This window comes from Halichoeres trimaculatus, unplaced genomic scaffold (genome assembly GCF_033239565.1).
Source record: "Halichoeres trimaculatus isolate MK-OKI-2021-1 unplaced genomic scaffold, fHalTri1.1 fHalTri1_scaffold_3, whole genome shotgun sequence".
Lineage (NCBI taxonomy): Eukaryota > Metazoa > Chordata > Actinopteri > Labriformes > Labridae > Halichoeres > Halichoeres trimaculatus.
This window is the reverse complement of record NW_027437181.1, coordinates 28,593,535-28,620,567: the sequence shown is the minus strand read 5'-3', so window position 1 is coordinate 28,620,567 and position 27,033 is coordinate 28,593,535. Positions and strand designations below refer to the sequence as shown.

The window sequence follows — 27,033 nt, the reverse complement described above, 5'->3', positions numbered from 1 at the left end:
CTGAGGCAGCAGCAGAGAGAAACAGTGATGGAAACTGTTTAATTCACACCAGTTCTTCGACAAACTGTTACCACTGGCTATTCTTAGCTCCTGCTGGGTGTGCTAACAGTACACAGGGGCTTTCAGCCCTATGAAGCTGTAACACCTGGAGCTTCTATCTTTTCAGAAGCAGCTGTATTATCAATCACACCCAAAAACATTAGTACAGCTTATCATGGAAATTCCTCAGTCATTTTTTCTCCTCATATTAACAGAGAAAGCTAATTTTCTCTGAGTACAGACCTATGCATGAATATCACTTTGAGATTATTTTATTTATCAATTATGGCATGGTAACATCAGGTTCAAGCACTGATGATTGCAGAATAAATCTGTGCTTCTTCTCTTGGTTGTTAAAGGTCCCATATTGTGCTCCTTTTCTGCAGTTTAATATGGATCGTTGATGTCTTCATGAAATGGTAGTAACATGTCTTGGTCCAAAAAGCCAATAAATCAAGCACAGCAGCATTGTTTTCAGGCTCTCATAGCCCCTCTGTTCAGAACGCTCTGATTTAGTGGGCGTGGCCTTCATATGTAAATGAGCCACTGCTGATACCGCCCCACTCTTCCACGTCACTCAGAGCGGCGCCACGAGCTGCGAGTGCACAATGTTTAGAAAACAGCAAAGCTCGTTTACCGTAACATTACAGGCTAAAACAACAGGCTAATCGCAGCTAAAGTTAGCATCCTGAAGCTAACACAGAGACAGGGGGGACACTGAGGAAAAGCTCTTACATCTGCTCCACAGCACACAGCATTTAAAATACTCACATTTCCAGGGTCTGAGGTTTGTTGGTGGATGGTTGGTAATGCGCCTGGATTCAGGACCAGTCTATTCACTAGTCCTCTGTTGTACTGTCCAAAGTTGGAAAAGCAGTCGGCCGTGAAGAGACTAGCACACACATGCACAGTTTTACTGAGTGTAGCTGGCACATTTCCCTCATAAATGAACTCTAGCCACTGAGTCTTGTCTTATTCTGAGATGGGAAGCTTTAGCTTGGAACTATGTGGCTGTTTACAGCCAAAAACAGAGCAGTGATGGCTCTTCAACTTAGGCATTTTCCTCCCCGCTGCTGGAGATTTCTCTCCAGAAACTACTTTGTTGTAGGTCAGGATTTTACATTCACAAGCACTGCTAAGTACAGGTTTTGTCATTAAATATCACATTTTGTGGGCTGGGAGGAAAGCCAAAGACATGCATAATATGGGACCTTTTAATGTGACTGTGAAGGGTGAGATGCTCAACAAAATGAACATGTAATACACACAAAAAAACAACCTTAAACTGCAAAGCACTCCCTTGCCTATTTAAGTGATGTTTAACTTGCCTAGTGATGGCAGAATCCTCTTTTCTGTATTTAAGATGGTCAAAATATTCCCCAGGACACTGCAATTATGTGAAATTAAGAGCTGTGTGAGCCGAAGCCCCCGCTCAGTCTAAAGGAGCCTTTTCCCTGGGTGAGATAGCAGCTCCTCTGATGTTGTAATCAAAGTTCTGCTCAGGGATCTCTGATCTGTCTCTCCCAGCACGTACTCCAAACTATTAATAGACGGAAAAAAAAAAAAAAAAAAAAAAAGGTGCTCTGAGATTCCAATGGGATGCAAGCTGGCTGTTATCAGTGTACGGCGTAAAGGCTTACACAGCCTTCAGGTATTAATTAAATCTCCACTGACATTCCCATATCCTGCCCTGCAGAATCAGCTGCAGCTGAGATACTGTATAGATGAAGCCACTTCAGTCACACCAATCCTGCTCAGAACAGGACAGGGGAGCATCCCACAGGCGAGGGAGGGAACACGGTGACAGGAGAATCGTCGGAGCTTAAGGCAGATGAGTTTGTGAGCGCTGACTACTTCTCTGGAGGGCTGTGAATTGATTTGCTGACTGTGGTTGTCCTCGGTGGCAATCTCTGAGCCTTGCAGCGCAGTCTGGAAGCCTATAGTGCTGCCTGGCACTCTCATTCATCAAGCAGCCCGGGCCATCATACGGACAGCTGCTGCAGACCTGGGCCCAGGGCGAGGGGATATTATTAGAGATGAATCGAGGTAACTGCTTTTGATGACCCAGTTCAGGCTGTCTGTCGCTCTCAAAGCTTTTCTTCCTTTTTACTAACTTTCATTCTTGCTTCCAGGATCCTTTTCTCTGTAAGGAGGTCAGTATCCATTAAGGTTAGATGTGCTGCCCTGCACAGTGTGTGGGCATCTTCAGACTGCCCACCACTAATAAAAAATAGCACAGCTCTACCTACTGGGCCCTAAACTTTTAGATTAAAGCCATATACTACAACCCATCTTTGTGTTTATCATAGCTTTAGCATTAGAAGCTTCTTATCAACCTTATTAAAGCAGTTTATCACAAATAGCTGTGCACCAGAATGCATTAATTCAGTCTGAAACTCACAGGAGACATTAACTCTGCATTACCTCAGAGGGGCAAAACAAAACAAAACAAAAGCATGCTTAAGGCAAAGCATTACTTTGCATAGATATTTTGCATATGCAGGACTCCAGAGACTGTCAGATATACATCCTCTTTCAGAACACATAATGTGGAAGTCCACCTTCCATAACAGATAAAACATACAGATTAATGTTGTAACATTTTGATACCTGAACTAGAGACTTACGAGACGTTTTCATCTGCAGTTTGAGTAATGTTCGTCAGTATAGTTTATGAAGACAATCACACTTTTAAACTACATTTAAACAGGGCACATAGAAAGAGCTTTGACTTGATCATATTTTTCGGCAGTTTTAGATCTACAGAAAACTAAAGACACACCTAAAATGCAGACTGCATATATTTGTAATTTTGTCACAGTGTCAACAGTCAGAGGGGAAATGTTCTGCACTTCTTCCCCTGGTGTGATCTGGCTGACGTGTAAGATGAGGTTGCTCCTGGCTGTACTTTACTGTTTACACATAATGCAGTAGTAACCACTGGCTCAAACTTTTTGACACTGATGAACCAGAAAAGAAACACTTTTTGAACATGATGGACAAACCACTTGTTTCTTTTGGCTTAACTATGCAGACTTCCTCATCAATGACATCTTTGTTACCATTCATAAACCTCTAACCTGTTGACTTTGTTGTTGTAGGTAAGTAAAGTAAGATCTGGTGGTAACCATTGACTGTAAAAAAATGGACATCATCTTGCTCAGCTCGAAGTGAGGTTGGCTGGCTGCAGTACAGGTAAAAAAAAAAAAAAAAACGCTCTCCAGTCATTCCAGATGGGCTGTAGTCAAACTTAAAAAAATTAATACTCCTCGTAGAAATGTTTCTCACGTCCGATTGTTGTGGTGATTTGAAGATATAATTTAGCTGCTTTGTATTTAGGTCCTCTTTGTTCTGAAAAGTTTCTTTTTCATTAGTCATAAGAGGTTAAAAACAAGGTTTTACGTCACATTTAATGATGATTGACAGCTGCCGTTCTTGTGTATTTTTTTCAGGGATCGTAAAATATGTCGGGATGTAGAGTCAAGAAGTGATTAAACTCACAAAAGAAAAAAAAAAGTTATTATTTTTGTCACCCGGCTCCCCTCAGACTCTCCCAGAATCCCTCACAGTCTCTACTGCGCAGACTCTGGCTGCAATTGCTGCCAATGGCTGCGCCTGTGACAGAGGTATTTTGGCTTCAAAACTGTATAATGGAAAATGGCGGAGCCACACTGTCCACTCTATAAACAGTCTATGGTGGTAACACTGAGTTTTTTGTTATGAAATTCTACCAGATGTTTTCATTCTGTTTTGGTGTCTGACTTTCTGTCCCTTTTGATCTGTTCTGTGTTGATTGATGCTTCATGCTCCGGCAGCCAGAAAAAAAAAAACTGAAAGGCTACGGATAGCTGGATCTGAAACAGAGCCGTAACATAGCAGAGCAGTGCAATGACGAAGCAGAAAAGGATAAACACAGATCTGATGGACTTTGGCCATTAGCTTGGCTAAAGGCTACCAATATAGTTCACCATTTTGAAAAGAATGGAGATAAAACAAACTATTAAATACTGTTTGCAGCTACTGTGCCATCAGCCAATGGTTTCTTGAACCTTCACCGGCTTTGTATTGATTTTCTGTGCAAAGAGATCATACTCTGAGGAGATGAGTTTGAGTTTCAGTGTTTTTCTCCTGAAATCACAAGACCTATGAGAACTTGGCCAACAAAGGCAAAATTCATTGACTAACGTTTATCTGTCTATAAGGGGGGCAGCCCTCATCAGATCACATAAACACTCTGCCTAGTAGTTTGACGACAGTATCAAAACCATCTTAGCCCTGGCAAACTTTGATTTAGTTTTAGCGCACTGCTACAAGAACAGGGCAAGCCTCACAAAAGTCATTATCACCTAATACAAAGCCAGACTGAGCTGGTAAAATTAATGTTTGTTTTTCCAGTTCTCAGAAAATAACACTATCAACAGAGTAACTATTATACACACACATGCACACACAGATAATGAGCTTTTTAATGCATTTGAGGCAGAATAATGCAACAATGGAAATGAAAGATGCTGCACTTAAAGTAATGAAATAAACCATAACCTTGAATTAGCAAAATCTGTGGCAGTAGAAAATTGGTTCCTTGATAATAAATCTCTGCTCTCTCCCTGATGTTTATGGAAAGCTATTGTAGACTTCATAATGGTGATGAAGGATAATAATAGTGTTTACAGAAGACAATGAAAATGATCACTGATTACATAGTCTGTCACATTTCTGACTACAACATCAAGACAAACAGTAAGACTAATGACACCATATTAAAGTTGTGTTTGGTTTGTGTGTGGTCATGAATGAATGCTCGGCTATGTCCTTTGCTGTCAATCATCTTCCATCTCCTTTATCTGTGTGACCCATACCTGATAAGACAGACTGAGGGTCCCCAACCTACCAAATGATATGGAGATTGCAGTGAATGGGGGCGCTTCAGAGCCATGGTCTCATTTACATAGGGACAACGGGACAGGTAGAGAGCCACTGCTGAAAACAGATTTGTCAAGGCCACCTCATGAATAAAAGATCACACTGATTCATAATGAGGTTTATCGTCTTTAGCCGGCCTTGATCTTATGGATTTTTTTTAAGATGAAAGAAGTCTCTAATCCAAATCCTAAAATTTTATTCAAGAGATGCTGTATTTGAGCGCTGTGTGAGTGTCCTCTAAAAGTGCAAAAGAACTTTTAAGGAGAGTACGATAGAGACATGTACGATAGAGACATGTACGATAAAGACATGTCAACGAATGCTCACGTAGATTAAATACAGTGATTGCAGTTCCAGACAGATGGGATGGAAATGAAATGCACATTTATTAGACGAAATCAATTTTTCACTTGAGCAAGTGAATGAGAGACATATCTTCTCATACACATGACCTTTTAAGCATGTTAACACTTCCTTTTTTCAATTTCTGTTCACTGAAAACCTTTCCTCTCTTCTCCAATGGTCCTTTTCTCAACTGAACTTTACTACAAATATGGCTTGAGATGCTTTTGAGGCGTCCATCCTAGTATTTTTTTCTATTTGTATGTAAAATTAAACTAGACCAGCCAAATTTTTAAAATAGATTAGAAAAAAAGATCAGTTTAAGTCAGAGTCTGTAGGAGTTTTTGTTACTTGCCCACGCCTACTCTCTGCCCAGAAACGTCCCTACTCAACCAAAACATCAACATACAGGCTGAGGGGGTAAGGCAGACACAGACACTGAAACGCATGTATAGAGGCCTAAAGGAGACTTGAGGAGACTTAAGGAGATAGAGCAGAATTATTCCGGTATAACATGACATTTTAATTTTTTTAGGCACATCCTGCAGACTCTGCCTTTAACATTCCAAATTGAACAAAACGATTACACACAAATAAATGCAGGATCACAATGTCCACTGGTAAAAAATATCATCTTAATTTGTCAAACTTTAACAGAGGTGGCACTACCAGTCCTCTGTCCTTCTAACAAGCTAACATCTTAATGCCTGTGCTGGTTACACATTGCTCATATTGGCCCTCGTTTATCAAACTTGCATGGGAATAGGTGCAGATCTAGGGGTAAAAATCAGTTTACGGCAATGTTCACGTGTGAGTTATGAAACATGCGTATCAGGGCCAATCACAGCGTATGCCTGATCAGGTGTTGATAAATGTGGCAGCTGAAACCATTTGTAATTTACATAACACGCCCCTAAATATTCAAGGTTCAGCTGGCCGAACCCGCAGAATTTACGACATGGAGAGACGCATTACAGGAAAAAGGGAACTTCTCTATGCTGGTAATCGACAACGCCACAGCAACAGAGGTAGAGAGGAACTGACGCCGGGTTGTTTGGCAGTCAGAAAAGTGGCAGAAAAGTAGAGCGAATCACAAAAAAAACTCACCTGCAAGGAAATCACTGCAGTGATTCAGCAGCGTGGATGTGACAAACCAAAATATAGCAGAGTTTTAAACATCTAATTTACACATCCTTCGTTTATACCTTGATTAATTAATCCGTGATGTCTGATTATTAGAAGCCACAATATTATTAATTGTTTCCGTTCAGGTCCAAAAACACGTAAAGTTGGCTTTTAAAAATGTGTTTGAGCTCTGAAGAAGCTGCAGACTCCAGCCTGAACCTGTCACAGACTGAGGAGGGAGTGGAGCTGAAGTGTGTCGATCGTGAGCAATTACGCACGGGTAGACCAGAGTTTTATGATTATTCGTACCACGAGACGAGCACATAGGTTGTGATCTCATGTAAATGAACATCTTCTGTTAATAAAAAGTCACTTTTTTACACACTGTTCACGTTTATATGATATGAGGAGTGAAATAATCATCTTCACAGTAAATCCTGTAATCAATACAGCTTCCTTAAAAAAAAAAATCTGTGCTAAAAGTTTGATCCAGTATCCTTTGAATGTTCTCTGCAGAGACTTTATCGTGGACATGGAAGTGTATTAAAAACTGATAACCGCCACTTTATTTTTATTTTTTCTAGTAAACCGATAAAGTAAACACATTGTAATGGGGAGAAATCAGCTGACAGCTCACGCTGCTCTTTCATAGTGAAGCATTTTATAGCTTGGTGGAAGAAGAGTAAAATGTTAGAAACATTCTTGGTGTCAAATCTAATTCATGGATCTAAATATTAATCTAAGAACATCAGTTTTTATTTCTGAAAATGTTTTGTGCTCATATGATCTGATAATTCTTCTTCACAGACAGATTTCCCTCGCTGCACCACGCTCTCCACTGGCCTGGCGTGGGATTTGAGCATACCCGACGCCCTTGTTCAGATTGATAAATGTTGATCTGTGCGTGGAAAGGAGTGTACACCCATTTTTCAGGCGTACGCACGTTTGATAAATTAGGGCCATTGAGTGCTTAAACAGAAGTTTAACCACATTCAGCCAACATAAAACTTTTACCACTATTTACTTGTTCAAAATTCTGCCAAACTGCAACAAGCTTCACGGATGTATCCGTTGTTTTTGCTTGTTTGTGTAGGGGTAGTACAGCACTACAGTGGGAACCATTAACCAGAGCTACAGCCCCAGCTTAACTACACAACAGCATAAGTAACAGGCATTTCAAGTCTGGGGTTTTCAAAATCAGTGTGTCCCCTACCACTGTATAGCAGCAGAAGCGATTCAGAGTTACCTCTATACCTTGTTTTTTTATTCAACAGACAAAATAGATGTATGTTATTTATCTAATTTACGTGACGGGATGTCATTTGTACACATTTCTGCTTGTGCTGGTTCGTGCATGGCGAAGCGCCCAACCAATAGTCATACTAAGTTAGACTGGTAGTTCTGTTGTAAGCTTACAGAGATGACAACATTTCATCAAGTATCCAAAATCTGCTCGCCTCTAAACTAACGAGGCACATGAGATGTATAAATAGCTTTGATTAATCTCGAGTCAAAGTGGAAAAGATCTCCCTTGGAGATTATAGAACAACCCTGACTCAAAACAGTCTTCTGTTTTACATAAATTATAATAGTCATTTACATAAAGAGTGTTATTTCACACTCATTGGAACTTACGGGCAAAAATCCTGAGAAAAGTTCTTCAAAATAAGACAAACAAGGCTAACGTAACCCATGCTGTCGTGCACAAACAGGAGGGCCAGTAGCTGTGTGTGTTTTTTCTTCTTTGCCTGCTTTGTTACTCCTCTAATATTCTGTTCATTCTCTGGACACTGAGATGGCTTTATCAAATCTGCCTCCAGCTGAGATATCTGAGATTCCAGAATAATCCACTTTCTATCCCTGAGACTGTGTGTAACCTGGGGCCCCGAGCTAGCTGTGCTAAGGAGTGGTTAAGTCAACAGTAAGGGCCGCACACACACACACACACACACACACACACACACACACACACACACACACACACACACACACACACACACACACACACACACACACACACAAATAGAGAATGCATGCAATCAGCCCTGCATTTAAGTGCCAACTAATCATACATATTAACACAAACATAAGCCATTTATAAATCTAAGAAGCTGTATGCAAGGCTATTATAACCTGTGTTCCACACACACACACACACACACACACACACACACACACACACACACACGCTTATAAACAAAGCTCATATTGGCCAACTCAACCACATCGCATTTCGAAATGTGCCCGCCTCTGGCTGTATTTCTTGAATTCAGCAATCACAATAACAATCCTGGGAACCAAAGCAAGCATTAACGTTTTTTGAGAGCTTTGTTTTCCTGAACATGAACATCTCTGCAGGGCTGATAAAGCTAACCTGACAGGCCAATGAGAAATTAAAGAAATTAAAGAATTATTCCCTTCTTAACTTGGGAGTTTTTCCAAAAAAGCAGACAGCCAAGGAGACACACAGAGAACAAAACCGAAGAGTAGTGCGGCGGAAAAGAAGTAGCCATGGGGGGTTGGTGGTGAAGAGTGGGGAAATTTCTGCATGCACTTACACCCACTGAGGTTTGGCACACTGCACAGTGGCTTGGCAGGGTTGGATACAAAGGTGGGGTCAAGACTTCACCCTCTGGGAGGCCCCTTTATAGCTAATTACTATCCCACTGTGGCAAACCTGACCTCATGCAGAAGCTTTGGACAGAAAGATACACAAGGAATACCAAGACAAGACAGATGGCGGCTGAGAGAGCAGAGAGCAAACAGTCAGAGAAACAAAGACTGAAATAATCCTGTGTGGATGATAAGTGAATTAGCATCTTAAAATCTTATGAATCTGATAAATCCTACTCTCATGTTTCCAGAGGCCTGAAGCACTATTTTGATGAGATTCTTGCACTCTTGCAGAAACAAAAAATGAGACATATGCAACTTTAATCTGAGTTAAATGAAGCAAAAGTTCTGCTGACATATGCACGTCCGAAATAGAAGTCTAGAATCTGCTTATATCAAACTAATCATAGCTCAGAAAGTAAGTCGATTTGTGTTCGGTGGATTGTTTCTTTGTTGTAACAATGCTTCTTGGCAATGAATCTAATACCGTCTGAAAGCCTTGTTTATTTCTCTCTTTAATGGTGCTACATTTGTAGGGAACATGGGTTTGTGGGATGAGCAGCAGAGCCAAGAATGTGGGTTTTCCCACTGAAAAAATGCCAAATCGTCTCTGCCAATGCTGAACAGTTTAATATACTGTTAACTCTTGAAAATAAAATGATCAAGTGTTACTCTCAGAGAGTATAAGCAGGTCAGAATATTTTTTCCTCCAAGAAAATATCAACATAAACAACCTTTAGTTCTATTTAGGAATGGGCAAGAACCAGCCTTTTTCAAGGTATCAGGTACTCATAAAGGCTGCCAATACCAGCAGCCGATACTTTGTCCAGTAAGTCTTCTTTGCCACTAGTTGGTGCTACATTGCCACAATTTGACACCATGGCAAATGTGCATCAGGTCCCGTTCAGACAATATGAATGCACCAGGGAGATTTAAGAGTTAAAATGTTTTATTTTCCACTTCAGTTTATTTATTAAAAACTAATAGTAAACACAATTTATCCTTAGTGCAGAATGACTGTCTAACTGAAATTTTAAGTACCAAAAGTATTAGTGGTATTGGTACTGGCTCCTATTGATTAGCATCCAAACATTGATTAGCATACCCTGTGTTCAATAAAGTGACGTGTGTAACAGATCAGTGCCATCAAGAGCAGGCAATTATGAGTACTTAAACTCCAATCACAAACTAAGTACCCAAACTAAGTAGGGTCTTTTCACACTGCACAATGAAAGTCAAGCTCATTTGACATTTGTCTCTTTATTATTTTAAAAAACAAAGAAAATGATAAAAGCAGAGAAAAGAGCAGAGATTTAAAGCAAAACAAAGAACTGTAGATGTAAGAATAGAAATCTACAGCACTCAAAATGAATTATAGATATAACAGAACTAGGGATGCAAATTTTCAAGTAATTTATTAATTAATAATTGTTTCATCTTATCAATCGATGATCGATTAATTGACAAGTGGCAATTTTTCTGAGAATCTGAATTTCCCTCTAAATCAATAGATTTGTTTCTACAAAAAAGCTGTCTTTTTTATGAAAGAGAAAATGCAAATCATATTCCTTAAAAAAATGTTCCTAACAGCAGGGAACAACACATTCACAAATGGAACAATGCAATGACACGGTTTCTTAAAGGCTACTTGTAACATGAAAACAAATTAGTGCACTGTCTGTTAGAAGCAAAACAAACCTCTCAAATACTACTTTTATAAATAGAACAAAAATTAAGGTGACTTTAAATTGAAAATAAATTAGTGCACTGTCTCTTATATAGCAGTATAATAAAATATATAAACAAAATTCTGAAAAAAAATTCTGAAAAGAAATTAAGGTGTCACAATTGGACTATAAGCACTATCATATCCTTTACCTTAAAATACAGGCTACCTGTAAACAACTAAAAACATCCCTGAGTATAATGGATGTGCCCAGGAAAAAAAATAAAAACATCCATGCCATGGCATTGTCGACAGCTGGGGGCAGGGGAGCGAGTTTTGCATCTCCACAGAGAAGGCGCTGGCAGATGTTTCTTGTGGTGGTTTTACCATACAGAATGCACTTGTGTATAAATGTGCGCATGTGTTTGTGTGTCTGTCAACGCGTTGGGGGCGGAACTTTGCCGTGCGCAAAACAGGGTGAGGAGAAATGTGAACGCAACAATGTACAAATGACATCACGTCATGTAAATTAGATGGATATGGCTATTTAGGCTATGTACGGGGCCGCCCGTTGAAAGTTAGCCCAGCTGCTGAAAACACTTGTTCAGCAGGGACAGATGTGCCAGGTATGGCCAGGTATTTCCGTGCAAGGTTTGCCATTTTTGTAAACCTGCCTTCATATACCTTCCACCATGCTGCAGGACTTGAGTCAAGGAGTGGTGGTGGATCTTTAAGAAAGTCGTCCACTTCTTTTCATTTGTCTTGCTGTTGTCAGAAATCTGCTTCTCTTGTGTTCCCGCATGTGCATCAAGGACGTCTGGCACAAAGCGCGCCCTCATGCGGGCTGGCAGGGAATTCCAGGTTAAAAATGTGATTAATTGCAATTAATTTATTTTAATTAATATTTCAGTATTTAAAGTAATTTCTTTTCGACAATTAATCGATAATCAAATGTTTGCTTGAACAGAACACAGTTTCTGATACAGCGAAGACTAAAGGTTGTGAAAGGAAAAAATCATTTCTTAGACTTTCTACGGTGACATGACTTTCACAGATGTGGACAATCTGAAGCAGGTGCTGATTAATGAGAACCTTTTCACCTACCCTTGCTTCATTATTGGTGGGAATTTCCTATCAATGACAGCTAAATCAGATCAATTTTAGAAATGTGCAGCATGGGCCCCACATTCAAAGGCTAGTCTTCACAGCTGCAGTTACTAGTTCCACTTCCCACATTTCCCATCTCTCTTCAGCTTCCCCATCCAACAGGGACCAATAATTTCTCAAATGAATATTCAAACAGTGATCAATGGTTTGTGTCAAACAACTCATTTCTCGCAATAAACAGCTTTTTAATGAAAAGGCTGAGAATTGGCATGTTCAGGGTTTCATCCCACTGTAACAGCTAACTCACCATACATTATCCCTAATTTATCTTTTTCCCTGTGTTTAAAACCTCTTAATTCCACATTTAATTAAAAGACCATTCCACCTCTGGCAAAGACTCAGTGCACAGCCTCCTTTAATAGGGTGTAATGGGTCACTTTCTCCTCTCTCTGCTTCATTATAATGTAACATATCTGGGGAAAGATTTAGCTCAGGGGCACTTGAGAGAAAAATCTAAACTGCGAATTCGACAGCCCTCAAACTCAACGCCCTAACACCACTTAACCTCTCTAAGCAAGCCAGACATCACGCAATAGTGAGTGCAATGAGGACTGTACGAGTGTATCGTCTCATAAACACATCTTTGTATCTCAAATGCTGCCCTGATTAAAGCAAAGAGGTGTCCGAAGATTTTCTGCATGCATAATCGGGAGCTACATCCTTTGATTGGAGATAAAAGGAGGTGGATTTCACTGATGCATCATACATGTTTGCATACTGCATGGACCACCAGGTACTGGCTTTAATGCTAAGGCACATGGTAATTAGCTAGCAGAGGAACTAATCAAATGTGTGGGTTGAAAGCCCATTTCAGGAAGATATCAAGGTGAAGAGAAGTTCCATCTCTCTTCCTGTAGATGAGAAACTGAATCTGGAGGTTACATTACGAAACTTAATGATGCAAGAAAATAACTGAGCTGAAGTCATCCAGTCGTCTTTCATTCGTTGGCCTCATATACGCTTTGAAGCGGGGGTAAAAAAAAAAAAAAAGGTTAATAGAAAAATCTCAATTGATCATTATTAAAATGTTAACAGTTGTTGACTCTGGTGAGGTGTGAATAGATGGAGCTCATCTTATCTGTTTTTGTTGCTCTGTTGTGCATGAAGACACCTTGAAGAAACAATTCAGGTGTTTTATCAGTTTGTTGTTGAGGGTTAAAGCAATGCTGTGATGTTCTCAATGTTTTTGTACAATGTTCAAAATGAATGAAATAATTGGATATGGACCACATGTCATGGCACATGTGATTTGAAGAAAGCCATTCTGAGGCCAGAAGTTTGGTATTTGACTTTCCTTGAGAGGACTGCCAAGCAAAAACCCATTGAAGAATTTTGGGGTGAATTCACAGTGAGTGGACTGAAGCCGGAGTCAGAGCATCAAGAGTCACCACACACAGATATATCAAAGAATTTAGGTACACATTCCTTGTGTCACAAGAGTCCTACCAGGCCCTAAGAACAAAGAAAACAGGACTCCTGTTCAGTGGTTCTAGGTAAAGTACTACATTTTGGGATTCAGGACCCAGAGTCTGGAGGAAGAGTGGAGAGGCACAAAATCTAAGTGTCTTGAAGTCCAGAGTCAAGTATCCGCAGACAGTGACGTTTTGGGGTGTCATGTCATCTGCTGGTGTTGGTCCACCATGTTTTCAAAAGTCCAGGATTAATGCAGACGTTAATCAGGAAGTTTTAGAGCACTCCCTGGTAGGGATGCACCAAACCAGCTTTTCTGGTCCCGATACAGATACAGATCCAGATCCAGATCCAGATCCAGATCCAGATAGAGATACAGATACAGATACAGATACAGATACAGATACAGATACAGATACAGATACGTGGGCTTTGGGTATCGACCGATACCGATACTGATCCGATAAAAGTGTTAAGTAATAAGCTGCATACCCTACTGTGAATAAGATTGGTAATGTTTTGAGCACAACAGCTTTGAGGGGCTAGATCAGCACCGACACCCAAAACCAGGATTGGGTCGGTGCATCCCTATTCCCTGCTTCCTTTTGCTGACTAGCTGAAGAAGCCAAGCTTTAAAGATGCCTGTTTCTTTCACCAGCAGGACTTGGCACCTGTCCACAGCGCCAAAAGTATCAAAGTCTGGTTAACTGTCATGGTATCACTGTGCTTCATTCACATGCTAACTTTCTGGACTTTGACCCCCAAGAAAATCTCTGGAGTATTGTCTAGAGGAAGATGAGAGATACCAGATCCAGTTGAGTTTTTATTAACTGTCATCCATCACATAAAAAAAAAAAAAACTAAATGCTTGAAGTATTGCACTGTCGTTCCCTAATCTAAGTTTCACTTTTCTAAAAAAATTCAAGAATAAATTGAGTTTTCCAGAATTTTCTTATTTATCAGTATGTACTGTTTTTCTTGTGTAGCTTTTGGATTTAGCATTTTTTTGCAAACAATGGATTTGCTCTCTGTTGGCCACATTGGCTACATTGGCTTTACATCCACTTATTGATGATTGATCCTTCAAAGAGCTCAGACCATACATATCCACTAAACAAACAACAGCAAATTTATGCAGCCACTATCACAAGCGGTATTTCAATGTGAGGTATAAATTGTGCCGAAGACACTGGTGGGACACATTTCATCGAAAAGTGACTGTGAAGTAATTTTCTGTATACAAAAAGAAAAATCACATACACACCTTCTTATTGTGAGAGTGAGAGTCAAAAGACCCAAAGGAACCTGCATATCTATTATTCTCTACCCACGCTCCTGACTGCAGACCTCCCACTTACAGATGGCAGACCTCACTGTTCTCACGACAAGTGAACTGCAAAATTATCATATGAATCCTCTCAAGGTGCACAGACAGAGGAGCAGAGGGAGAGGGATTAACAATAAGCTGTTTTATACCATAATACCTGTTGTTCGGTTGCTCATCAGGCAAACTGAAGGTGTGAATAAGCTTTAATGCTCTTTTGAACACTCTGAAAGAGCTTTCATCAACCTGGAAATTTAACTGTGATGAAATCCAAGGAAAGCAACGCTACTGGCAAAAAAAAGTCCCAAGTAAATTACAAATCCAGAAATTAATCTTGTGACACCCCAGGACTCTGTCAGGTGATCCATGAAAGTCTTTTTTTCCCCATTTATCCTTGTTGAAATATATAGACGCTGCACAAGAGAAAGGCAACAGCTGTATCAAAGTGAAATGGATCCTTGTTTTCTGCTTTCTACCTGTATTGTCTCTTTTTACCTTTTGCCTTAGCTGTGTTGTCTCTGCTCTGTCGCCCGGCTGTGGAGCTCAGGATAATAGAGGATTTCGTAAGTATCCGCACTGTGCAATAATGAAAAACGCCCCATGCTGCAGGAGGAAATGGGAGATTTCATAATCCGTCTGAGGCCTTGGCCCCGGTCGCTGGTCCATGGAGAGAGTCTCATTAAACTTCTCATTAGTAACACACTGAGCTTCTGTAATGACTGAATGCATATACAAATCACCTCCGACATGAAAGGAGGGAAAACAACAATGGACCTCGGCTGCATCCCAGTGCTGCCAAGTCCTCTGATAAGAACATTTGTACTTGGTAAATGAAACAGTTCTGCACATCTGTTTACTGACTGGAAAAAAGTCAAAATAAAAAGAATCCTGGTTACATTCTTTATCTTACGCATGCATTAGACGAGAAGACAAACCAACTTTTCATCATGATGCACTCACCAACAGAGGTTACACAAAATGAATAAACATTTAATCTGCATCTCTGGCAGCAAAGTCAAATTCTAATACCTACCCATCCACCCCATGCTGCAATTTACGCTGTTTATTTCAATACATGAATTATTAAAGAAGACACTAATGCCTACACTTATATTCTAGGGCTGTTTCAATATGATGAGTGGCAAGGTGCCATGATTACTTCAGCGGTGCAGAGGTGCTGAGACTGTGTGGGTGAAGGCACTGTTTGAGGAGGCTCTGACATCCAATCATATTTTTATTAGCAGCCAGTCACATGGAAAAACATCAAAAATATCAGGCCAAGCAGTGGGTTTTCTTGGAATGGACAGATTCAATTTGGCAGTTAATGTTATAGTAATGCTATCACCTTTTTTATATCTAACAATTATCTTATCAAAAAGGAATAACACTGTAGGAGAAAGAACAGCTGCTGTATTCTGTACATCTTCAGTTCAATAAAGCTCTGGTTCAATGTATTTGTTCCCTGAGGACGTGCATATATTAAAACTTAACCATGTATTTAATGAAAAACAATAAGACAGATGGTGAAGCACACCCTTTCAATGCTGTGAAGGGATGACAAACGAGAAGTGAAATAAAGCCATCATACTCTGACTTGACATGAGCTGGGTGGAGAGGACTCTTCATGTGTGTGTGTGTGTGTGTGTGTGTGTGTGTGTGTGTGTGTGTGTGTGTGTGTGTGTGTGTGTGTGTGTGTGTGTGTGTGTGTGTGTGTGTGTGTGTGTGTGTGTGTGTGTGTGTGCAGATGTCTGCTTGGCCTGCATGGCTGCTTGCCTCTGCAAATGAAACTTTGTATGAACACTCTGATCAGTGCGCCCCTCGGCTGGAGTGGAGCCTGGCTATGAATATCAATTTTGCGTTTATCGCTGGTTGCTTCCCCCCTGACGGCCCACCTGACACAAAGGAGAATCAGCTTTCTGTTTGTGTCAGCATTTACCAAAGAAACCTCTGCACAGCTTGGAGAAGGAGCCTCCTTCACCCAGCTCTCCTTACCTCAAGGGCATCGACAGACTCTGTGTGTTGTCTGAGTTGTATAAAAGTGAATACTTTCATCATGTTCGGCGGCTGGCTGAGGCTACAAATGATCTCTCTAAGCTGCCAAGTATCACAGTGGCTGGAAAAGTTAACCAAGAAGAAACCATGTTACATGTGAATCACATGTATCACAAACAAAAGAAGGGTATAATACACACACAAGAGGCTCTACTTAAGCCATGTACAGTATTGACAAAGCTGATTATTGATTGGTGTGTTTTCAGGGGGTGAGCGATCCCAAGCAGCTTGCATGTATCAGACTAATCAGGATTAATATTGATTTCTGATGCATTATTTTCAACACAACAGCTTGAGACAAGCCACACCTTGGGATAATATGCCTGCCCGTGGTGAGAAATACTACTCATTTTCCCTCGTCAATCATTTTCTTGTCTCGGCTGATGGAAGAAGACGTGAGAAATATTGTTGTTCATGTAATTGAGTTCTTGTAGGGCAGACAGGTTTGATTATGTGGGAAAATAAATCATTTTTCTATTCTGCCTTAAGTAACTGAAAGTGAAATGCACAGGAGAATATTCAATTATAAGTAACTCAAAGAAAAAAATGCTTTCAGCAACCTTAGTTTACTGGACAATTAAATCTACTACAGCATCACTCTAATTTGTGAGCTTGGAATATGATTCCTCTGATGAGCCAGGCAGAGACAAAATAATAACACTAAAAATCATTGTGCTCCAATAGCAGTAGGAAGGCGGCAATGACACAGGGACCCCATTGCTCACACTATGCTCTCATTATCTGCTGTGACTCCAGGTCTCCAGTTTTAGCCAACAATAAGCACTCTGCAGGACCATCTGCTCTGCCAGCATGGGCGAGAGAGAAAGCCATGGAGAAGGAGGAGAGAAGAAAGATGTGCCATGCTATTTGTGGAAATAATAGAGAAAAGACCGGCCAAGAAGAGAGACAGAAATGGTCCGCAGAAATTATAGGTGAATAACAAATAAATGTAAGCACAAGCTAATGATCTGAAAGGGAGAGAAACCAAAAACAACCTTCATTTTCAGCATAGAAGCAAAGACAATCCATCATGTAGAGAAGTAGGCTACCAGTTGCCACAATGTTATAAACTATGGATAGGTGAACTTTGCATCTGGAGCTTTGAATTCTGGGTTGTTGTCATCTTGGCTGCTCATCCAGAAGTGACTAAATTTGGACCAAAGGGTTTGGATTTGTACTCCACCTGTCTTTGGTGACATGTAAGGGACTTCACAAGTGTACAGGGCTATATCTTTCATTATACTCTTAGATGGAGCATAGTAAAAGAGCATGAAAAACAACTTAATATGATAAAGTATTGAATAATGTAGTATTAAAGAAGACTTTAAAGTAGCTACTCAGACCAATATTTCATCCAAAAAATGTGGCATTAATGGATAAAAAATACTCTACTGCTGCTGCTACTATGAAAAGCCTCCTTGTAGGGGCTTCTAGAAAGCTGTTAGAAAATAAAGACTCTTTTATTTTCACGTTTTATGCCCAGCTTCAAAAGTTTATTCACCTTTACTTTAGAAAATGAGGGACTACAAAACTTCTTTGCAGTCAAGTGGGTAACCTGGACTGGCTGGCCATGGATTATTCTTTTTGCTATTTTGAATAAAAAAAACTGAATGAAGGAACAAAAAAAGCTTCAGTTTAGTGCATGCCAATGTGACAATGTGTACAAATATCTGGAAATCCATCTTTGAGATGCCAACAGCAACAACCACGATCTCAGGGGTTTGCAAGCTAGCTTCTGTTTTTTTCCTTGAAGTTTTGTTTCTGTAACATTCATATCTTTTTCCCCTTGTGTCATGTGATAAATTTGTCGAACGTTGTTGCTTATTTGTTTTGTTATTTTTTTTAAATGAATTTCCCCAGGGACAATGATTCCACTAACAAAGAGGCAATGATTAAGTTTCAGTTTGCCCTGTTTCTCCTGGCTGATTTAAGTCATCATTGTTAATATATTCACCCTAGCATACTCTACAACTCAGCATCTTTTGAGCTCTATTCACTAATTCTCACAGAAGAATTTTCACTCAACTTTTTCAAAAGTTTGTCTTAGCCAGGAAGAATAACTTAGGTGGGGTATTAGCAAGTGTTGATGCTGCATCTGAAACAACTCCCGGGCACAAAACTAGAAGGTTACTGTCAAATCAAAACTCTGACTGAACACAAACTGATCTGAAATAACCTTTTGAACCCTAAGATCCTGTGCACTGGTTGAGAAGAAACAGTAGCTGTAAAGAAAGACTGCAAATAGTGCTTCAAAGCACTAATCAGTCCTGACAACAATGTCAAAACATCAGTGAACACTGCCATCTCAAACTGAACTCAGGTGTACCTGTACCCTGGAACATTCTCTGAGGCCCCAGCTGTGTTATGCAACTCCTCTCATCAGTTCAAGGACCTTTTGATCTGTATCTGTTCTACTTTTTGTACAAAATATATACTTCAGCCAACTTGTGCTGAACTGTCTTACCTTCTGTCTGATCTCCTCCTCCATTTTGACCGGGGAGCCCAGCTCAGCCACCTGCTTGACTCCCTCACTGGAAAGGCCTCCATATTCCCACAGGACATAGTTCTTAGAGTGGGAGGACCCAATGATGGCTGACCAGTGATTGGCCCGACCTGGTGAAACAAAGTACAATAAATCTTTAAGTGGACAAAAAACTGTGAACAGTAGTTTAAGTTCAACATATTGGTTGGAAAACACTGACAAAGAACGACTTTTATGCTTCATCTGAATCCTTTCCTTTTCTCCTTCTGTGGATGTCCTCTCACAGGGTGTGTAAGGGTGTGTGTAAGCCCAGGTGACCAGTGGAGCTGTATAACTGCATTATACCTTAAGGATAGCTAGAGTGTGAGTGTCCATAATGACCCATTAGAGGTGACAGCACAGGCTAGCAGATACCGAGCCTTACACAATAACCTTGGAGACAGTTGACATCCGAGCTTTGCTGTAAGCCCCACAGGTATGTAGGGCAAATTAAACATGGAGTACAGCTGTTCATCCCACACTTACGGGTTCCCTGTTGATGTTAACAAGCCATTTTTGGGCTATCCAAACTATCTCACGTGGGTCTAACATATCTAAATTACCTGCACAGAGTCTGGTTTCCTCATATTCTTTCATTATCCCACCTGCTGTCATATTATTCCCCTGCCTACTATGTTATTATGCAGCTTGACTGGAATGACACCCAGCTACATCCACCCTCGCGCACAATGATGATTTCACAGCCCCACATGAGTCCTTCTCGTCAATGGAAGATATTAACCTCAGCTGCTTTGAGTGTCCTCTTGTCAAACTGAATGAGTATCTTTATAGAGTGCAACAGAATTTTTCACAGGAACAACTTTACCACATATTTAGTCAAGGTGAGGTTCACCCAACCGGGTTATGGGTCTGCTTCATATCTCTGTGCCTTAAATAGAGCCCTTACTCTGCAGTTCTGTAAGTCACCCTCTCTGCCTTCTGCTGGTTTCCCAGTGTGAGTCTGACCACAGATTAATTGCACTGATATCAATCTCTGTGTTTGCAGAAATCCTGTTATACTGAGGTGGGAAAACTTTGTAAAAAAAGTGGAGGTAGTGTTTAATAGGTCAAGGCAGGCACAGTTCAGTTTAATTCAGGATGTTCTCAAATATGATATTAATGCCATGGCATTATATTCCAAAAACAAAATGCTCTAATGGAGCTCTGGAACAGTCCTCTGAAACAGAGCCACATGGATCCTCATCCAGGGGACACAATCATCCTTTTGGGAGTGCTTAATGATGATGATAACTCCAGAATAATTATCATATCAGCTATCGCAGGATAAGAGTCCATGCTGATGGACCAGCTGCTCTAATAGGTCTGTGAGGGGTGTGCTCTCTTAGTGATCAACACATTTTATACTTCATAGTGATTTTTTTTTATATAAATATATAAAGTGTCCTGGTCAAGATTATCTTAAGAGTTTGAAGCAAAGACTTTATATCTTGTTTTTAAATATTCCTATCTTTTCCAAAGTAATAGCAGAATACGCTGTTAGGCATTGGCAGAAAAGATTTGGCGAACTAATGGATGCAACCTTCAGTTACAGCTCTGCTGCTTATCCCACAAACGCATGTTCCTTACAAATGTGGAACCATTTAAAAGGGAAAATAAAAAAAGGCTTTTCAATGGTATAAAAAAATTTTTTGCCAGAAATTATTGCTACAACAAAGAAATGTACCATACACAAATTCAAACCCCTTTCCTTTTATGCTAAGTTTATTTCTCATTTTTGCAGTGCCATGACCAAGGTTTCCTATCTGCCATGTTGATCAAAAAACTTGCTCTAGACTGCCGTAAACACTTTTTGTGTGGCTGTCTTTTGCACTGAAGGTGTTTAAGTTGAAATATGTACTCAACCTTCAGCTGACATCTTTTTTTTAACAGATTCTTTCCATTTTGATAAAGGAGAAGTTTTTCACAGTGCATCCTGCCATAGTATCTACTCTGCAATATCCACTCTTCTGTTAACAAATAGTTTTCCTCTTAGACCAATGATGGCAAGGTTTTTGAACTTGTCTGACGAGCCTTTAATGGCAAAGCCAATATTACCTTTTGGGGTCTCATCAGGATGTGTTTTCAAAAATAAAAGGTGTCCTTTTCCCTCTGCTGGTAATGGGTTTGTTGAGTGCTTTCTGAGCTTCAGGTGCATCACATTTATCTGCCTTGCTCTTTTATGGGGATGCACCTTGAGAGCTCCTAGCTCCCTAAATGGTCTGCAGAGGGGAGGTAGATGATTGTTGCAACTATCAGGGCTTTACAAGAACAGAGCACTGGGTTTGGATTCTGTGATCAAAAATGTATGATTTGGTTCAGTTTCTTACTTCAGTACATGAGCTGAGTACTAAATCTTCTTTTTTTAATCCATCAGCCCATCTATATATTCATCCACCAATTCATCAATCAATTTATTTTCATTTCAATTCATCCATTAAGCTGTCAGTTCATCAATCCTTTTTTCCATCCATCCACCAATTTATTGATGAATCTAAAAAAAAACATCATTTAACTTATTCACTAATTCACCTTTGTATCCATTTATATCAGTCCAATCATCAACATCCGTATACCAGTATACCATCAATCAGAGTATTCATTTAACTATTCTCTCATAAAACTATACATCTATAACCCCCACACACACACACACACACACACACACACACACACACACACACACACACACACACACACACACACACACACACACACACACACACACACACACACACACACACACACTCCCATTTTTCCATGTATTTATCTGTCTGTCCATTTGTCACTGGCTGGGATGAAGTCTGGTGTTAAAGACAATGAATAAAACCAGCAGCAAATCACAGCAGAAAAACTCTCAAAATTCATGAACTTTTTTGTGTTCGAGTCTGCTGGTGACTTAATGTGCGAGGCAGGTCTGCAGGAGTGGATGAGGAACCCTTTTTTTTCCAAATTCATCCACCTATCAGTCTTATTTTTTTCTTTACTGACAGCCTTATTTCAAACATATGGCTCAACCTTATTTCAAACATATGGCTTAATACCTCAGTTAGGTCCTTCATGAAATTATAAAGTCATTTGTGCCCCAGGCTTTCATAAATGTGTCCCTCTTTGCAGGCAGAAGGGATTGCCAAGCTCTAAATAACTTAAGCATTATGGCCCCTGTTGGCTGATTTATATCCATCACTGGCTTCTTTGGCCTAAGGTTGATGAAGTATTAGATTTACTACAAAGGTAGGTATAACCTGGAGTCAGTCTTCTTTGTAATGCAGTTTGGCAAGGATTAGGGCTTATGGTCAGTGCTGGGGCAGGTCTCCACCTTTACTTTTAGTCACGCTGAATTGGAGAATATCTAACAGTAATGCTAATGTAATTTTATCTTTAAATTTCTGTTACTGACCTGTGTTGATTAAGACTGTGGAGCTTGATACGAGTACAAGTGTTCCTTTGTCCATACTTTAAAAGATAATGGAACTCTTATTGTTGGTGTGTCACTAACTGTGGTTGATACCCAAAGACTACACAAAAACTATCAACAAACTGAAATCATATGATCAAATGACAGAATATACAGGCGCATCTCAGTGAATTATAATACCATGGAGACGCTGAGTAATTTCAGTATCTCAATTAAAAAAGTGAAACACATATTATATGAATTAAGAACATACAGAGTCAAATACTTTAAGCTATATGTCTTTTAATTAGTGGAAAATCCTAATCCAGTATCTCAAAAAAGGTTTTCCTAAACCTTTAAATGCTCTTTTGGCAACTGTGTTTTCTGAAGTCCAGAGCCAATGGATCCATTTTAGAGCACTTCATGCTTCCTTCAGATGAAAAAAAATAAATAAGGAGATACAATTTCAATTTCCAGTAGAACTGGACGCCTGCCCACACTGCCAAAACTACTAAAAGCTGGTTAAATGATGATAATACTGTTGTGCTCAACAGGCTTGCACACCTGCTAGCCCTGAACCCCAAAGACAATCTTGAGGTAATGTCTAAAGGAAGATGACAGACACCAGAACCAGAAATGCAGGATGACAGACACCAGAACCAGAAATGCAGTCAAGCTGAAAACCATTATTAAAGTAATCTGGACTCCCATAATGCCTCAGAAGTGCCACAGGCAAAATGTGCACCAACCAAGAGTTGAGTGCACTAAATAAGGGAAAGATGCAAGGTTGTAAGAAAAGGTTGGACAGGCCAAACAATGACAGATTATTGCCTGCTGATTGTATTTTATTCATTAAATGTCATTTATTGAAATATGCAGTTTTATGATCATTTGTTTCGTGGAAAATGACTTTGTACAAGGAGAAACTCAAACATAGTCTAATGAGAGAGACTGAAACAGAAAAAACAAAGCCTGGCCTTTGTTCTTCTGATGTTGTTTATCTGTGAGTCGTGCGTTTGTGTACCTGTGCATAAGAGTCAGTCACAAACCAACTACTCCCTCAGTAAGACAGTAAATTAGGGCTACTTTCGATTTCAGGGTTTATCTTATTCCACTTCAATCAGTGTATTGATCTGAGCAGCGAGGGCCTGATTTAGACAAGAGAGGCAGTATAATCCTTAAGTCCATTCACATCCAGATAGTGTGCCTCAAGGTTGTACGCACACCACAGCCAACAATAGTAACATTCTGTAGCTAAACACCCACACCAGTATTCAGATCCATGTTTGGGCTCTAAATCATCCACATGGGGTGAACATTTCCTTTTGGGAGTTTGTAGCAACAATCAAGATGAAAGGATAAGGCTGCATATCATTTGTATTTTAGCTATTGGCAACAAATCCTATTAAAAGATCAAAATCAACATTGTCTCAATCCATTTCTCAATTCTTCTACCCAACCTTTCTCCCAGCCCCTGGCCCAATCGTTGATGATCAAGACAGAATCTTGAAAAAAAAACATTTGTGTTACCTGATCGTCTTTAGGCTGAATTACTACCTTCAGAAGTTTATGTGTTTATCATATGAAATACTGTATAGCCTGTTAGATCCTCTGCTGATACAGAGCTTTTCTGTGGACTACAGGGAAAAAGCAGAGAAGCTGTTGTGACAAAAATCACTGGTTGCAATTTTAAGACCTTTGAACCTAAAGAGACCAAGCTGGAGGAGAGGTTTGGATAGCCGGTACTGCAAAATCAAAAGTAATGCCAAACATACCTCTATTATGAAGCCAGTTAGTTTATATTTTAAGACTTTATAAAGTTTTATTTGCAGATCTAGAAGCATGTGTTGAATCGGGTGCAGATTTCTGCTTTCTCCCTATTTAACTGCACCATAATTACCTCCACCTTAAGCTCCAAACCTTATAAACATGCATACGAGGAATGTTTAACATTCAGCCACTAAACTAAGTTTGCTGATGTCAAGCACCAAATGACACTTTTTTGTCACTCCAAGCAGCCATATCCTTTGTTTTGGATGGTGTTTTCCCCAATTATAACTCAAATGAATGAAAAGCAAAAAAGGAAACAAAGACATAGTTAAGAGCAGGAACATGTTGTCCACTGACTGCAGTTCCTGTGTGGCAGCAACCACAACCTCAGTTTTATCTTAATGTAATCTCAACACTTACCACTAATACGTTACCAGTGAGCAAATTACTTTCCACAAAGAATTCAATTGAATTAGTAACTGAATAACTTCTTTATAAATGTAATTAGTTTTCAGGGGAAGTAATTATTGTGTTACTTTTTAAAAAACCTTCAAAAATGTAATCAAATTCAGATTTTTGCTCTGGGACATAATGTACTCTTCAGATATATGTTCTTGCTTATTCCATCAATGACATTAAAGTAATGCTTATATTTCCATTTTAAGAACCCCAGTTTCAATTTCACAGACCAGCACAATTTATTTCCAGACTCACACACATTTTATTTGTAGCTCCTGCCCTTTGCCTGACTGAGCAAGCCAGGTTGGATAACCGCAAACCTGCCAACACTCCTGATTTAAGCGCAGTCTCCCACTTTTTAACCCTGTCTCCCACTCTACTCATGACTTGTAATGTCTCCTTGTTATTCCCCTGTTTTATTTATAGTCATGTCACTTCCAAAGTTTTTTTTAAGTCAAAGAAAGTCAGCTTCTTGTATCTTATATCCAAACCTCAAAAAGGATCCACTCATCTCCCTGTAGTTGGCTGTATGCAAAGACGCTGCATGAAATCCTCTCTGCAGGTTACATATACACAGACGACTGCACGGCATTTTTGCTGAAGAGTTTACTGTAAGGTCATCTTTTTTTTTTTTTAAGTGTATATATGGTTGTACTCTACCATTAGCCAATAGTCACAACTTAAGTGTCTGTCAACCCTCCCCTGTTGCCAAAGAAGGACAATCAGGGGGGAAAATATATATATATTTTTGCAGCCTATGTTCTGTGTCTGGCTGAGTGAGCCAGGTCAGAAAAAGTAACAGCATTGTAATGTTTGAAATAGCAGTTAATTTAGAATACCCACCATGGAAAAAGAAGTAATGGGGTTAGTAATGCACTTATTGTTAATCCTATGATTCCCAACACTGTATGTTACCAGTGTTGTCCAACACAACTTCCTATTTTCTTAGCAGCTACTGTTTACTCTTAGTGTATTATACGCTTTTAATTAAAGGAACCATTTAAAGAAATTGTTTGACCTACTTATCAAAATTGTGTTGTAGCATTAGCTTCAGCTCTTAAAAATTCTACCCTTAATATCAAACAGTGTGGTTATGCTTAAAAACTGGCCTTCACCAATGTTGCCAATAAAGTTGATATCAAAAGTCCCATCCCTTCTTGATTTTCTTGGGTCAGTAAAAGGAAAGTGAAGCTGATGAGAGTGGAAGGATTTTAAAAGTAGAACATTTTTCAAAATGCTAGCATTCTGTGTCAGAAAATGCATTCTTCTGAGGTGAATAAGACAAAGTCTGATCTAAAATACACTGGCAAACGATCATACTTGAATACATATCACTGGACTTTCTGACATGCAGGTTACATGACAAAAAGAATGTATTTCGTAAGACATGGGAGCTTTTCCTGACATTTATGGATTTATATATTTCTACTGTTCCCACAAGAGGGTTTGTTTAGATCAAAGCTGAAATCTGCCTTAATGGCTGTCAGGTATTCTTTTATTTGTATTTATGTTTGTATTGCTGGTTGTGTTTATGCTTATATTTGTATTTATTTGTATATTTTGTGCAAATTCTGAGTCTTCCACCTATCTGTGTGACTGTGAAACCATGAGCTGAGATGTTCTTTCTGGTTTTTGTTTATGTATGTTCATTTCTTATTTTTGTTTTGAAAATTGATAAACATATATATATATTTTTTTAAAAAGTAGAACATTTTTCAGCTTTCATGATGTCACCTTGAACACAGCATACCTCACACTTCGGTCACTCAGCACTGATAACAACCAAACTACAAGTGTTTTGTTTAGAAAAGAGGCGCTGTCAGTGCAAAGAAGGATTTTAGTGGACACAGGCCCTCATCCTGCAGTAAAGCTGGATACTCCTAGCAATGGATGACTTGTTTTTTTTCAGCCTCAAGTTAAACTGACACAACAGATGGACACTTTCATAAATCCACCACAGAAATATTTCACCAGTCCATCTGGGTAGCAGCTCTTCAGATTTGTTTTCAGTGGCAGGACCTTCAAAATAAATCAGCAGCTGGTGATTGGATGATGGCTCTGATTGACACACTCACCACAGACCAATCCACATCAAGCCACGGTATGACGTAGCTTATGTGTGCTGCTGCTGAGAAACAATAGACGAACAACTACAGGAACACGCGAAACAGCTGTGATAATGGCGTTAGACGACTGCTGCCCTTTTTGTAAAGTTAACTTAAGAATCA

At 39.6% G+C, this 27,033-nt stretch overlaps 1 protein-coding gene across 2 annotated transcripts in view; it reads right to left on the bottom strand.

The window, feature by feature from the left end:
- spon1a (spondin 1a) overlaps positions 1-27,033 on the bottom strand; it is a 134,038-nt gene that overhangs the window by 57,589 nt on the left and 49,416 nt on the right. For both annotated transcript variants that reach the window (XM_074666056.1, XM_074666055.1), the window contains one exon: positions 19,126-19,274. In XM_074666056.1, the coding sequence (XP_074522157.1) occupies positions 19,126-19,274 (149 nt within the window). The remainder of the gene's footprint in view (positions 1-19,125; positions 19,275-27,033) is intronic.